The sequence below is a fragment of the Choloepus didactylus genome, chromosome 19 (genome assembly GCF_015220235.1).
Source record: "Choloepus didactylus isolate mChoDid1 chromosome 19, mChoDid1.pri, whole genome shotgun sequence".
In the NCBI taxonomy this organism is placed as follows: Eukaryota; Metazoa; Chordata; class Mammalia; order Pilosa; family Megalonychidae; genus Choloepus; species Choloepus didactylus.
In genome coordinates this window covers 40754790-40769774 of record NC_051325.1, presented here as the reverse complement: position 1 = coordinate 40769774, position 14985 = coordinate 40754790, and the positions used below count along the sequence as shown (strand labels likewise).

General features: G+C 39.8%; 2 protein-coding genes across 12 annotated transcripts in view; one reads left to right on the top strand and one right to left on the bottom strand.

The window, feature by feature from the left end:
• Positions 1 to 14763, top strand: part of SAMHD1 (SAM and HD domain containing deoxynucleoside triphosphate triphosphohydrolase 1) — a 72718-nt gene extending 57955 nt beyond the window's left edge. For both annotated transcript variants that reach the window (XM_037812405.1, XM_037812404.1), the window contains 3 exons: positions 5709 to 5813; positions 8246 to 8383; positions 12562 to 14763. In XM_037812405.1, the coding sequence (XP_037668333.1) occupies positions 5709 to 5813; positions 8246 to 8383; positions 12562 to 12696 (378 nt within the window). In that variant the 3' untranslated portion in view covers positions 12697 to 14763. The remainder of the gene's footprint in view (positions 1 to 5708; positions 5814 to 8245; positions 8384 to 12561) is intronic.
• TLDC2 (TBC/LysM-associated domain containing 2) overlaps positions 11048 to 14985 on the bottom strand; it is a 33382-nt gene continuing 29444 nt past the window's right edge. For 2 of the 10 annotated variants that reach the window (XM_037812410.1, XM_037812409.1), the window contains exon 6: positions 11048 to 11780. In XM_037812410.1, coding sequence (XP_037668338.1) covers positions 11586 to 11780 — 195 coding nt within the window. In that variant the 3' untranslated portion in view covers positions 11048 to 11585. The remainder of the gene's footprint in view (positions 11781 to 14985) is intronic. The other 8 variants (XM_037812407.1, XM_037812408.1, XM_037812417.1 and 5 more) reach the window with 7 other exon arrangements.

The window sequence follows — 14985 nt, the reverse complement described above, 5'->3', positions numbered from 1 at the left end:
TCATAAAAGTAGTACATGCCTATTATTTTTAAAAATTACCTACACACACACAAAGGAAAGAGTTAGAAGACTTTTTTGACTCCTATTTTCATGGAGGCCACAGGGTCTGTTTGTTTCCAAATGAAAATACCAAATGATTTTCTCAAATTTTATTCTGTTTCATATAGGAAGTTCTTTTCAGATTTCTCTTCTGAAAACTCAGGACAATGTTCCCCTTGTATTTTTTTTCCCAAAAGCCTCTCATTTGGTATTTTCTTGTTCACACATCCTTGAGTGAGGGTCATTCTCCCCAGACCTGTTCTTTGCCAAGGGATTCTATGAGTGAATTGCTCTTGAACCTACTCTTTATTTTTGAAGTACCTCTGATCTGTAGATAAAGCTGCTGTTTCCTCTTTCATTAGGTAAGGTTCCACCGGAATAAAGGGATCTCACATTCTGACTTCCTGAGACTCTGAAAAGCTTCTACCCCAATGTGTTTTCCCTGGGCTCTCGCATGTCTGCCCTTGCCCTGAATGCAGTGCTTTACTCCTGGTCAGTCCCCCAACCTTCCATCTGGTTTTTCTCTCCAAGTGTAGTCTCCTAATGGATAGAGGATCATAGACTGTTGAAGATGCCATGCATAGGAGAGGACACACACATGGCTGGTAAACATGAAAAGAAGGTTAACCTCTCTAACAGTCAAATAAAGAAAGGCAAATAGATGTGGCAGTGAAAGGGTTTATTTGACTATCAGACTTGTAAGAATGAAAAGTATTGTAACATTATGTGTCATAAAGCTATGTGAAAATGGGGGTGTAAATTGGTTCAAGAAACCAAAGCAGAATACATTCTAAATGTTTAATTGATCCAGCAATTTCATTCTAAGGATATCAATTTTCCAAAAAAAAAAAAAAAAAAGATTTATTGTGACACTATCATAATATAAAATTAGGAAAAATGTATATGCCTATCAACAAGGAATACAGTGGAATAATGCAAACATTAAAGGTTGTTTTTAATATGGAAAGATGTCTCTAATATAATAAGTGAAAAAAAGCAGTACTAAGGAATTATTTTGTGTTTTTTTTCTTCAAATGTATACATTTACATACATCTATGTATGGAATGAGTGCATTGAAAAAATCTAGATACATTATGGTAAAATGGTAACATTTTTTCTACCTGGGTGGTAGAATTGCAGGTGGGTTTTTTGATAGTAAGCATGGTAAAATAGTTTCATAATCACAAATTAAAAAAAAAAGCTTTCCATTTTAGGATGAGGAAAGCCCTTCTATATTCTGAGAAGGCAAGTAAAATTGCTAATTAATTGTCTTAAATATTAGCATCACAGTTTCAGTTTGACCGTGTAATATATTTACGTGGTGCATTTTACCATACTTCTAGGATTATATGTAGTAACTTTTATGACTATTTAGTGGGATATAAAACATATTTTTTCTGTTTAGAATTACAGTGATTCATAGTTGTTGGTCTGTAGCTGCTCTTTTGCTTTTGAGCCCTTAGTTAGGAATGGGATTCCCAACCATTAGAGCATGCCTTTCTGGAAAAATGTTTTATCAAATCTGCTTTAAGAAGGAGTTTTAGTAATACTTTATGGAGAAAATAGAGATTGCCTTTTATTCGTATTTTAAAGCTAAGGAAATAAACACTGAGGAACCAATGTCATTGCTTAAAATTGCTGAAGATTTTATTAGTATTCCTTCCTCACCAGGATGTGTAAAAATGTCAAGCCTGCAGCAGCTCCCTCCCCACGTGAAACAGTGCCTGAGAGAGAGGCCCATAATAACGCCTTCCCTGGGATCATGGGGGAAGCTCAGCAATTGCTCCCTCCCAGGTGAAGGCATGGGGGGCACTGACTGCGGTGGTCAACACCAGTAGACCACACCTAGTGAGAGGGCCAGCCGTGTACTACAACCTCCTGTTCCCATTTCCGGGCCGCAGCTGAATCCCGTGTACCCACCCTTCTCTCACAGTCTTTTGGCACTGTAGTCACCAAACCCCAGTTTCATGTACCTGTCTTCTTCAGTACCTCTTCAAGTATAAGTACCTCTTATCGTCTGTTCTTTTCTGTGCCATTATTCCCACACTGCTCTTTTTTTTTTCAGTCTACCCTTCTCCAAAACCATGGAGCCGTTTGGAACTTCCCTTCCATAACTAGCAAACTCCCCTATATCCTCAATTTCTTTGCTCGATATCTCTTTGTCTTTACTGTAACCTGGTTGTCCCCTGAGAACCTGATTTCCCTGCAGCCTTATCAGGAAAGCCATGGTCATTAGGGTCAGGAGACCTTCCTGTTCATCAGTCCTCTTGCTCCCTAGTATTACTCAAGACCCTATGAAGTTGCTTGTTCCTCTAACCATACCACCTTCTCGCCTTCTTGCTGTCCTGTTGGTTGAAGATTTTGGCATGGTTTATGGTCTTTCTCTCTATTCCAGTTTCTGCCATTACCTGAGTTACTTCAGAGTCCACATGTCTAACCAACCCTTTGATCTCTTCACCCTCAGTCGCCTTGTCCACTCCACCCTAGGCAACACTCTCATCTGATTATACCCTGAACCTTTTCAGCATTTGAAATTGCTTTCCCTCTTAAATCACAAATTTAAGGATCCTGTTCTCTGTCCACAACCCCTTTCTTTCCTTGTGGTTTGCGTGTTCCTACCTCATCAGGACTCCAGTTCATTATCCTCACCCCCAATTTCTTCCAGTTTGTCACTGGCCTTCTATCTTTACTTCTTTCCCAATCTATCATTGATTCTGTGAACCATTAATTCAGTCACTTTCTGTAGTCCCTTAACTCCTTGCCCTTTGTATCTACCTAGCAAAAGGCTGAATGACTACTAAATTTCTCCATACCTCCACCTGGACAGATAATTGCTGCTGCAGAAAATCACTGTACTGACGTCTGTATAAATTCATGGTCACCAACCTTAGCAGGACCCTCAGGACTGTCTGGCAGGCTTAGTGCAGTTCTTTTTTGTTTTGTTTTGTTTTTTGTTTTTGTTTTTAATCTCCATTTTATTAAGATATATTCACATACCACGCAGTCATACAAAACAAATCGTACATTCGATTGTTAACAGTACCATTACATAGTTGTACATTCAGCACCTAAATCAATCCCTGACACCTTCATTAGCACACACACAAAAATAACAAGAAAAATAATTAAAGTGAAAAAGAGCAATTGAAGTAAAAAAGAACACTGGGTACCTTTGTCTGTTTGTTTGTTTGTTTGTTTCCTTCTCCTATTTTTCTACTCATCCATCCATAAACTAGACAAAGGGGAGTGTGGTCCTCATGGCTTTCCCAATCCCATTGTCACCCCTCATAAGCTACATTTTTTTTTTTTTTTTTTTGTAGTGGACCAAGGATAGATTTTTTTTTTTTATCTTCATTTTATTGAGATATATTCACATACCACGCAGTCATACAAAACAAATCGTACTTTCGATTGTTTACAGTACCATTACATAGTGGTACATTCATCACCCAAATCAATCCCTGACACCTTCATTAGCACACACACAAAAATAACAAGAATAATAATTAGAGTGAAAAAGAGCAATTGAAGTAAAAAAGAACACTGGGTACCTTTGTCTATTTGTTTCCTTCCCCTATTTTTCTACTCATCCATCCATAAACTAGACAAAGTGGAGTGTGGTCCTTATGGCTTTCCCAATCCCATTGTCACCCCTCATAAGCTACATTTTTATACAACTGTCTTCGAGATTCATGGGTTCTGGGTTGTAGTTTGATAGTTTCAGGTATCCACCACCAGCTACCCCAATTCTTTAGAACCTAAAAAGGGTTGTCTAAAGTGTGCATAAGAGTGCCCACCAGAGTGACCTCTCAGCTCCTTTTGGAGTGCAGTTCTTGAAGTCTCTATAATGACTATTTCAAACCTTCACTTCTCTCAGTCCTCCAAACCCATGCGCCACCCCTAACTGTATCCACCTTCAGTGAAAAAGCAACCTCGGCTCCTATTTCAGAGGTAAATTTAGACCTTTAGGTAAGAACTCCCTCAATTTACTGCCACCAAATGAACAAGCCTATCTCCATCTACAGCTGTAAGCAGCCTTCCTCTGTGACAATGGGGAAATATCCCTCTTCTCATCCAAGACTAAGGGTATCCTCCTTGGGCTCCAGAGCAGTGCTGTCTGTGATGATGGCAATGGTGTATATCTTTGTCCATTTCGGTAGCCTCTACTCACATGTGGCTACTGAGCACTTGAAATGTGGCTACTGTGACTGAACTAAATTTTTTATTGTGTTTAATGTTAACTACTTGTAATTTTAAAAGGCATGCATGGCTAGTGACCACAGCATTGAGCGAAGCAACTGTAGAGCCCATTGCCTCATAACATCTGTAGAACTTTACAGGTTCACTCCTCTCCTCCTTCCTTTGACTTTCCCACCAGCAGTTAAGCAGGCTTTCATCTTAAGACAAATAGCCCCACATTCCTCTTCACCCCTTCTCCTCTTCTTCAGGGTCAAACTTACTGAGAAGTTGTCTCCACTTACTTTTCTCCAGGTACTTTTGCCTCTTCTCAACAGCTAACCTTCTAAGAGAGGTGTTGCCTTTTCATTTCTCATTTACTCCTGAACCTTTGTTCTGTTGCCATCACTCTACTAAAATTACTTTGCCAAGATCACCAATATCTTCAAGGTTGCTAAATCCAGCAGACAGTTGCCCCCTCTGCCTCGAATCGTTTTTTCTGTGTGGAATTCTTTTCTTTCCTAGCTAGGTCTGGTTAATTCTTGCTCACTTAGTAAAGTCATTTTCCCAGGAAAACATTTCCAGTCATTCCCCTGGCACCCCAGACTAGGTTAAATCCTCTAGTATATAGTTTCAAGCATTGTTTGCTTTTCCTTGGTAGCTTCTATAACAAATGTAGTTAGATAATTACTTTTATAATTATTTATTCAATCTCAGTCTAGGCTACACAGTCTGTGGGGGATGAGACTGCATTAGAAATTTCCCAATTTTATCTCTGGTGCCTAGAACAGCATCTGTATTAGGGTTCTCTAGGGAAACAGAAGCAACAGGAGATACCTGTAAACATGAGATTTTATAAAAGTGTCTCACACAACTGTGGAGATGTACAAGTCCAAGTTCCATAGGGCAGGGTGCAAGCTGGGAACTCTGATGAAGATTTTCAGTGAATTCCCCAGGAGAGGCTGGCTGGCTGAAGAAGAGATGAAAATTCTCTCTTCTGACTGTTGAAGTCATCACTTCTTTTAAAGCTTTAACTGATTGGATTAAACATCTCTCAGTGTTGAAGACACTCTCCTTAGTTGATTTGTAGTTGTAATCGGCCATAGATACAATCAGCTTAGTGATGATTTAAGTCCACAAAATGTCCTCACAGTAACAGGCCAGTGCTTGCTTGACCAGACAACTTGAGCACCATCACCTGGCCAAGTTGACACACGAACCCAACCATCAGAGTATCTACCACATAGTTAGGTGTTAACTTTACCCCCTACTTATGTTGGGAACATAAATGCTTTCCCCCACCCCCAATTTCTAAACAAAATCTTTGAGTCATGAGCCAGAGTTATTTTTATTTCACTATGAGCCACCTCATCAGGGCTGTTTTTCTAACCCCCAGAGAGCTCTGCTCTGTTTCTTGTGTTTGCCCTACAACCCTGAATTCCATTCTCATGGTTATGATGTAAGTGATCACTTTTTTATTGCTTTTCTCAAGGTTATCAACATGGATTATGGAATGGAAGACAAGAATCCTATTGATCATGTTCGCTTCTATTGTAAGAGTGACCCCAGCAAAGCCATTATGATTACTAAAAATCAGGTAAGAATCTACTTAGGTAAAACAGATACACTGTAGTGGCATTTGGCAAGTCTTTATGGTAAATTTGCATTTTTCATGCAGGTTAGGTTAGGTTCTAAAATTAGAGTGTAAGACCAAAAAAAAAGGCCTTTCTTTAAAATTAGAGTATAAATGGTTTGTATTGATTAGACCATAGACAGCCAAATGGCTGTATGGTTGATTTACTGTAGATTAAATGTGCTTATTTGCAGATCCTCTGTATTAAAGTCTTTGGTCTGTATATTATCATGTAATACAAACCTACAGTCTTTTTTTTTTTAAGTCGGATATTTAACATTTAAACAGAGTTTTGTGTGTCCTTGATATGGACACGTTGTGCTTTTAAAATGCATATGCTTGCTAAAGATACTTTTTTTTTAAACAGACCATAAGTTAGGCAATCACTATATCCAGAATGAAAATTATTAGAACGTATGGTTTTGACAATCACAAACTGTAGAGTTAACTGCATGGCCAATCTGGCAGGTTGCATAGAAACTAATAATAATAGTAATGGCATCAGCAACAATTTAATTAGAAGCTCATTGTATTGGTTAACATATTGATCATGCATTTCAACCAAAGAAGACGTGATTGAAGCACCTGACAATTTTTATCCATTGCATTCAAACTATATAAAATCTTCATTAAGACTCACAAAATCCCATTGGGTTTGACCTCTTTATGCTTTCCCATTTCTCATGCATCAGTATCATCTCCAGCCATAATGACCTTCGCCGTGTTCTCTTTATGCACAATTTACATGTTGCTCTTCAGAGACTTTAAGCATACCCCGTGTGCCATCTTCTTCCTCTCATGCTCACCTCGCTAACTCCTCCACATCTTATCTCAGCAGTCACTTACTGAAGTTTTCCCTAATCCTCCAGACTTGGCCAGGTCCTGCTCTTCTATCACGGTATTTATGTGTTACTTCCCAGCACTCATTTTTATGATTATTCGTGTCTGACTCGCCCACAAAATAATAAATTCCTTGACAGTAGAGACTATATGTATTTTTCTCTTTTATTTTATCCCTAATACTTATGAAGATGCCTGTGTATAATAGGCAGTCTGTACATGTTTATTAAATGAAAGACTAAATATTTAGCCTCTTAATGGCAGAGACCCCGTTAAGTTCCTCAACTCACAAGTAAATATATTTATTCATTACTTCTAGTAAATCCAATTGCTAAAAATCATTATGCGATGTTTATCATGTTGGACATTTTGAGCTAGTAATATGAAATAAAGAGTGGAAAGGAATTGATGAAGTTTTTGTTCGAGGGAACATTTTAACTCAATTTATAGAGCATATAAGGACAAGCTACTCCATAGAAACTTATTTCATCCCCATTTCTGTTACCTTGTGGCAGATAAATATTCCCCATACATAACCTGATTACAAAGTTGTCCAAGTGTTTCAACTCAGCATGTGTATGAGAGAGACATTTGAAAAATAACTAAATACATACATAAACAATAGAGGGAGAGTTAAAGCATCTGTTTGATGCCCTAGCAATGATTTCTAAAAACTTTCACTTTTTAGAAACTTGCACTTTTCATTTGTATGAAAAGTCAGCACATAACTAACCACCACCTCGGGTTCTGTTTTATTATACTTTGGAGCCGTATGGTCAGAATAAAGTCAGATCCTCAATTTGGGTGTTTGCTCTAGTTTGCAGGCACTACCACCATGCTGTTGCATGATCTCCTTCAGAGAAAGGAATGGTGATGATACAGCTTGATACTCCTTGTTTAAACATGATTAGTCATTAAGATTTTTTAAGGAAGAGAGTCTTTCTAGACTATGGGATTTTTTTCAGTGTCATATATGAAACAAAGTTGGGAAAAGCTTCAACTCAGCCCAGACTCTTATGATTTGTAAAAAATAAAAAATAAAAAATAAAAAATAAAAAAAAGATTGGATGCAGTGTGGTGAGGCTGGATTTACTTAGAATTGCAGGATTTAATTCAATCCCCATGTCCATTTCTTAATAGCTGGGTCAAGTACATTTCTTATCTCTCTGAGCTTTACTTCATGAATAAAAGGGAATATAGAAAATGCTTCTTTGTGTTCTATCTTTCTTTTTAAATATTTAGTAATACCTACTATTTTATTGAGTCCTACGCTAGCTCCACTTACCTGTAGATCGCATCTAGAATTCCTGTAATTTTACTCATAGCGAGGCTCAAAGAGCCTAAGGTCACACAGCTAATAATTTTAGTCTTTTATTGATTGGCATAAAATTGTGGGACATTTTGCAATGTGACAACTGTCTCAAATTCTCTTCCTTGGATTATGATTGGCATAAAATTGCAGAAAAATGTGGTGCTTAAGAACCTGAGGAAAAGCTGATCTCTCTCCCAGCATGTGAATTCAAGGCAATAGTGAAATCTTTTTTTTCCTTAAAAAGGTTTCACAGCTTCTGCCAGAGAGATTTGCAGAACAGCTAATTCGAGTATACTGTAAGAAGACAGATGAAAAGAGTTTGTTTGCTGCACGACAACATTTTGTTCAATGGTGTTTAATCAAAAATTTCACCAAGCCACAGGTGGGTAGCTTATTATTTACATACTTTGCACAATTTTTAATTTATAAGTAAAAATCAAAAGAGATCCTTTAAAACCTCTGAAAAGTTCTCATTTAAATTATAATCTTTGGGTTATGGTTTTGAAAATAAAGTATTTCACTTTAAGCTTTCTTTTTAAAATGTCTGAATCTTTGTCAACCAGTGATTTCTTCCTATACCAGTTGGGAGTGGGTACTTTGTTTATCATTATTGTCCTAATAACAAAAGATGAAATTGGTGAGCATGTGAACAGTGCTTTATGATGTTCTCACCAGTCATCTCCTCCGGTCCTCTCAGTGACCCAGGGAGGTGGCTCATAATGTCCCCATCTTTCACAGAAGGTTATTCAAGCTGAGCCTAGCTAACTTGTTTAAGGCCACATACAACTGATAATAAATTTTCAAACTTATTATTTCTAACGCAGTATTCCCAAATCTGGTTATTTTGGTATATTAGTAAACTATTAGTAAACTATTTAATTCTGTAAAAGAGTAGAGGAAAGAGGAGCCAAGAAGTCAGTAATTGCCATCCCTGTAGTAAATGTTGTAAAAATGTATCTTATTAACCACATTCAAATATATAATTCAGAACTGCTAATTATATTCACATTGTCGTGCTACCAACACCACCATCCATTACTAAAACTTTCCCATCATCCCAACTAGAACCTGTAATTTAAGCATTGACTCCCTATTCCCTACTCCCACCCTATCCCCAGATAACATGTATTCTAGATTCTGACTCCATGAGTTTGTTTATTCTAATATTTCATATCGGTGAGATCATACAATATGTGTCCTTTTGTGCCTGGCTTATTTCACTTCACATGATGTCTTCAAGTTTCATCCATGTTGTTGCGTGTATCAAAACTTCATTCCTTTTTATGGCTGAATAATATTCCATTATATGTAGATACCACATTTTTTTATCCGTTTGTCGGTTGATGGACACTTGTGTTGCTTCCACCTTTGGCAATTGTGAATAATTACTGCCATGAATATCACTGTGCAAGTGTCTATTTGAGTCCCTGCTTTCAGTTCTTTTGGTATATACCTAGTAGTAAGATAGCCGGGTGATATGGCTGATTCTATACTTAGCTTTCTGGGAAACTGCCAGACTCATCCACAGTGGCTGCACCATTTTACATTCCCACCAGCTATGAATGAATAAGGGTTCCTATTTCTCCACATCCTCTCTAACAATTCTAATTTTCTATTTTTTTTTAATAGTAGCCATTCTAGTGGGCGTAAAATGGTGTCTCATTGTGGTTTTGGTTTGTATCTCTCTGATGGTTAATGATGTTGCACATCTTTTTATGTGTTTATTGGCCACAAGATTTTAGATTGTGTATGTTACTAGAATAAGAATTTTTTAAAAATCATAGGACTGTACGGCACAAACAGTGAACACTAAGGAAAAACCATGGGCTACAGTTAATAGTGCGGTTATAAAAATGTGCTTTCATCAATTGTAACAAATGTACCACACTAATGCAAGGTATTAATAACAGGGTGGTATATGGGAACTCTTTATTTTATACATGATTTTTCTGTAAACCCACAACTTCTCTAATTAAAAAAAAAAAGTAATCTATTGATCTACACATGGTAGGCACCTAGCATGGGGAAAGTGACTAATCAGTGTTTGTTATAATTGACAGGCAGGTGGGCAGTGGCATTCTAATTCCTAGTCTGGTACTCTCCCTCAGAACACCATGTTTGCCTTTGTATCCAAGTGTTGGGTGCTGAAGGGAACACACACAAAAAGGCAGACTTGAAAGAATAGCCTAGTAAGTTGATACTTTATCAAATGCCAAAAGGAATGATACAGGTAAGTGCTATTAGAATTCAAGAGTTGGAAGAGCTGTTGAAAAAGCCTTGTAAAGGAGGGAGGACTCACTAGACTCAGGAGGCTGGGTTGTGTTTGGATGAGTACCAGAAAGAAGAGTAGATATGTTGGGCAAAGGAGCAACACAAACAAAGGCATGAAACTGAAACACGTTGAGTGTGTTTAGGGGACCAGTCTGACAAGAGTAGAAAATTCATACTGTTGAATGGTGAAAGGTTAAATGGGAAGGATGGACTAGATTATGGAGAACCTTGGATAATCAGCTAAGATGGATTTGTTCCTCTGGGCAAAGGGGAGGGAATCCTTGAGAGTATTGAAGACTTACCATGCTACAGTACTTACGATTTACCTGTGTGTGTGTGTTCTCTGCAACTAGCATGAGATCTGTGGGAATAGAAACTGTCTTAGGTACTGTAACACCTAAGGAAACTGAACACTGATGAAGAAAACTCTAGTAGCAGGTGGATTAGAACTTGGAGAAACAGGAGGCTATTAAAGTTCAGCCATGTGGTGTTAGATCCTTAAACTTAGGTACATTCCCTCACTGAACGGGTGTCTTTGCCAGGCCCTGTGTTGGGTACCATGGATACAACAGTACTGAAGGCATACATAGTTCCTGTTCCCACAGATCTCACTCTACTTGGGGATAACAAACACACAAGTACGTAGCAATTGCAGCAGCATGGTGAGTGCTTTGAGGGGGAGTAGAGTCTTAAAGGAGCAAAAAGAAGGATTGAAGCTAGACTTGGTCAGGAGGGAAAGGCTTCTTTCAAGAGGGACTCTGAAGCGAAGACCTGAAGGATGGGTGAGAGGAGTTAGCTGGGTAGAGGGCAGGGGGATGTCAGAAGCACAGTAAGTGTACGTCAGAAGATGGCACAGAACAAGGAGTAGTTGGGGAAGGAGCATGGAGTGTGAAGGGGACTGGTGCTTTATGCATAGTCCTGTAAGGCAAGGGCCATAAGGACCACTGAGGTGCTTTAAGGAGGGGAATGACAAATTCAAGTTTGCATTTATAAAATTCACTAGAGTTGAGATTGTAACGGGTAGAAATAAAGAAGTTTCTACGAAATGGAGATGAGTTTGAAGGTCAATGTTGACTTTAAGATAGGTGGGTTTTCCAAATATGGATAGCATGGTAATTGACTGGCTGCTTTTAATAGCTGTATCAGTCAGATCTAGTCAGGAAACAGAACTTTCTGCACCAGGTAGTTCAACAGAAGAAATTTAATACTGGGGATGAGATAGAATGAGCCAACAGAGGTCAGTGAGACAACAGCAGGAAGCTGCTACCATTTCTAGGGTAGGAGGAACAAGAGTGGAGGCAGGAGTCCAGGAGCTAGGACCACCTGCAGGAGCTAGAACCACAGAAGTCCTGGCCTCTGCTACCTGACCAGAGGTGGTAGGGAGGAGTACTTGGGCTTCTCTGCTCTCCTTCTGCCTCACAGTCTTCACCCAGTGCCTCCTGTTGACCAAACCTAACTGGAAGCAAACAGACCAGGAGCTGGGAGTTGTAGTTTGCAAGCGCAGCCTCCTGTGACACAGAGTAGAGAAGAGGAGGGGTGAGGAATGAATCTGAGAGCAAATAGAGAAAGAGGAGCACAATGTCATGCGACTAACATTATATTCCTAGGATAATTGAGGCTCTCAAAGATCCTACATCTTCATATAACCAAAGAGAATCCATCCACAAGTTCAGGAAGGCCTTGCCTCCTCTGCTGACCACTTTCAAATCATGGTGTCACTTCACTTGGAGGCCATCCCTCCTTTTGGGTGTAAGAGCTCATTTGGCTGGAGCCCAGTGCTGATGGGGCCAAAGTTATACCTTTGATTGCAGAGGAAAATTCAAGTTCTGCAGACACATACTCTCCTTCTCTTTCTCTCCCTCCACCCCCCCACCCCCCCACCATCTTGTAGACCTGGACCATTTATCAGAGAGGGGCCATAAAAGGGGGGAACAGAGGTCCAGTGCAGCCCTTTTTGCTACTGGAGAAACAGAACAGTTTGTGTTCCATGAAGGGGTATGAAGAGAAAAGATCATACAACTGGACAGCAGTGCTGCTTTCTAGCTGTCTTTGAAAAAAAAGAGGTCTCTCGGCTTTTGCCATGAAGGCTTTTACCTTCTTGGGACTGTGGTGCTTCTAATTTGACCCAAGCATGGGGCACATATAATATTTGGAGTTTCCCGAGGGTGAGTATGTCTAGAAGCAATCTATCTGCAGGAAAAGGACATGTATATCTGAGACCTTCACTGAGAAATAAAATGATGTAACTGGCTTTTCTCTGCTCCCCCTTTTTCTCTCTCTTCCCTATAGGATGGTGATATTGTAGCCCCACTCATAACACCTCAAAAGCTGGAGTGGAATTACCCAGATTTAGCCCAGAGTCCAGCTCGCATCCGAGAAACATCCAAATTCAGAGTCCAGCTTTTTAAGGATGACCCTGTGTGAATGGCTTCAATCAGTTGTTTGCAAAAGCCCTCCCTCCCCTCACACAATTAATTTGGGGAATTCAATTAACGTGTTCCACATGTTTAGTGACAACTTGTGCTTTTTATTTTATGTTTTGAATGTACACACACACTGAACCTAAGTACTTTTTATTCAAAGAAACATAAAAAGTTATTAGGCAAATCTTGCTATACTATGAAAGATATAACCTTGCCTATTTTTAATATTACTTAAAACTTTTCTCCTTTAGTAGTCTTATTTTTTTATGATAAGTACTCTCATATACTCTGAACTCTATGACAGATGATTGTGTGTGTGTGTTTTTTTTTAAGAATTTGAAGTTGGGCTTGTCATGAACAGCCTTGCTTAAAAATGAAACATAAAATCCTAGACGCTTGAGAATATACTCATCACCCCAAAATTTAGGATAGCCCTTCTTAAATAATCTAAACATCAGTGAAAGACACCTTCCCTTACCCTTTTGATCCCTAGTAAGCTGCTAAGTTGGGTAAACAGTACAAGATGAGGGCCAGGAAATGGGCTCCAGGTCTGGTGAGAGTCCGGCTAAGTTATTCAGAAGCCCTGAGGGCTCTGACCTTCTGTCAAGTGGGACCTTAAACTGTCTCTTAGGAGACCTCTGTCCCCAATAGCAGAAAGAGCCCCCAAACCTGTCTGTTCTCTGTGTCATTGCGGCTCAGACCCAGGCAGTGTTTCTTTCCTGCGTGCTCACAGGGCTTTACCACTGCCCCACTCCGACCTTCTCTGTAGCTCCCTTGGGAGCTGCCAGAGGGCATCACAGCAGCTTCCTCCAGCCTACCCGGAGCAAGGACTGGTCATGCTGTGTCAGTGAGTTTTGCAGGTTTCAGAGCAAAGACTGAGGTGCCTATGCTGAGATTGGTGACTACGCAGTGAATTCCATGTTGCCCTCTGTGACTTTATTTTCCCAGCACTTGCACTTTGCCTTCAGCAAGGGAAGAGGCAGTACCATGGTCGCTCGAGCAGTACTCCCAGGGTGTCTTCCCCCTTACCCAGTCCTACAGAAATGCACCAAAAACGAAGTGTAGGGTTAGAGCCCCAGCCTGTGCTGGTCAGAGGATCCTAAAGATGCAGGGCAGTGGGGGATGGAAGCCATTGGCCCCTAAAATCTACTTTGACACTCCCTTGACAAAAGCCTCCTTGGCAGGCTCAGGTGAGGAAGTAGCCCTAGCTTTGAGCAGCCAGAGCAAGCAAGAGGAACCCAGACCACCGGCCAGCAGATGATCCATGGTGTCCCAGGAATGCTGTCACCTTCCACTCCACAACCAAGTTCTATTCTGTTGATACTAAGGTCAAGAATATTTGAAATGTCTGTGCCAGCCTGTTTATTACTCTCCTCTCCCCTCCCCACCCTGCCTCCTATCCTCAGTAGATACTCAAGGGTTGACCATAATCCATAGGAAAATAGTTGAAATGCTTTCCCACCCCCACCCCCACTGAGATGCTCTGTGGCTGGGGATGTGGTTCCCATGTGCGCTCACTGAAGCACAGGGGAGCTCTGCCGTGGTCCTGAGTACTGGTATCACATCTATCTTAGCCAGGGTGCCTTTAAAATACTCTTGTGGGGGAGGGGAGGATTGAGAACTGCAGGTCTTAGACTGTGTGTCCAGACCCATGGTCAAGAATGTAATCTTTTTCTGCTAAGATTGTTTTGTGTCTGCAAATCATACCTTTAAATCATTTTAGTTTACTCTGGAATTTTGTGGTCCCAATATTGTATCATTGTTCTATCCAAGAAATAACTTGAATCTATTTTGTTTGCATCTTTTGTCACAAGTAAGGTAGTGGCACTTTATGCTCTTTGCAACTGTTTTAATTTTGAGAACTATGTGCCATTTACAAGGTTAAATTTTGTTAAGAACATCTTCACTAATTGTATAAAAATGGAGACTGTAACAGCTTAGCCTCTAACGTTACTGAACATTGTCACCTTGAGAATGTAAATAGAACTGCAAATTAAAATGACTGGTTATTCAACTGGGTGAGGGAAATAACTGCAATAAAACTTCATGAATGTATCTCCATCTCAAATTTGAAGGTGTGCTTCTTAATGACTCTCACACTGTGGGTGCCCATCTTTGGCCCTTTTGTGCAAAGGAAATGTGTTTTGTGTAGGAATCCACCAGACGTTTCGCAGCACCTCAACTATGCTGGGTCTGCTTGAAGGATAGTATTTTGCTGGGTACATGGTATTCTGTTTTCCTTGTTCAGTAGCTGGCAAGTAAGAGCATCATAATCGTTCCGGCAGAAGGC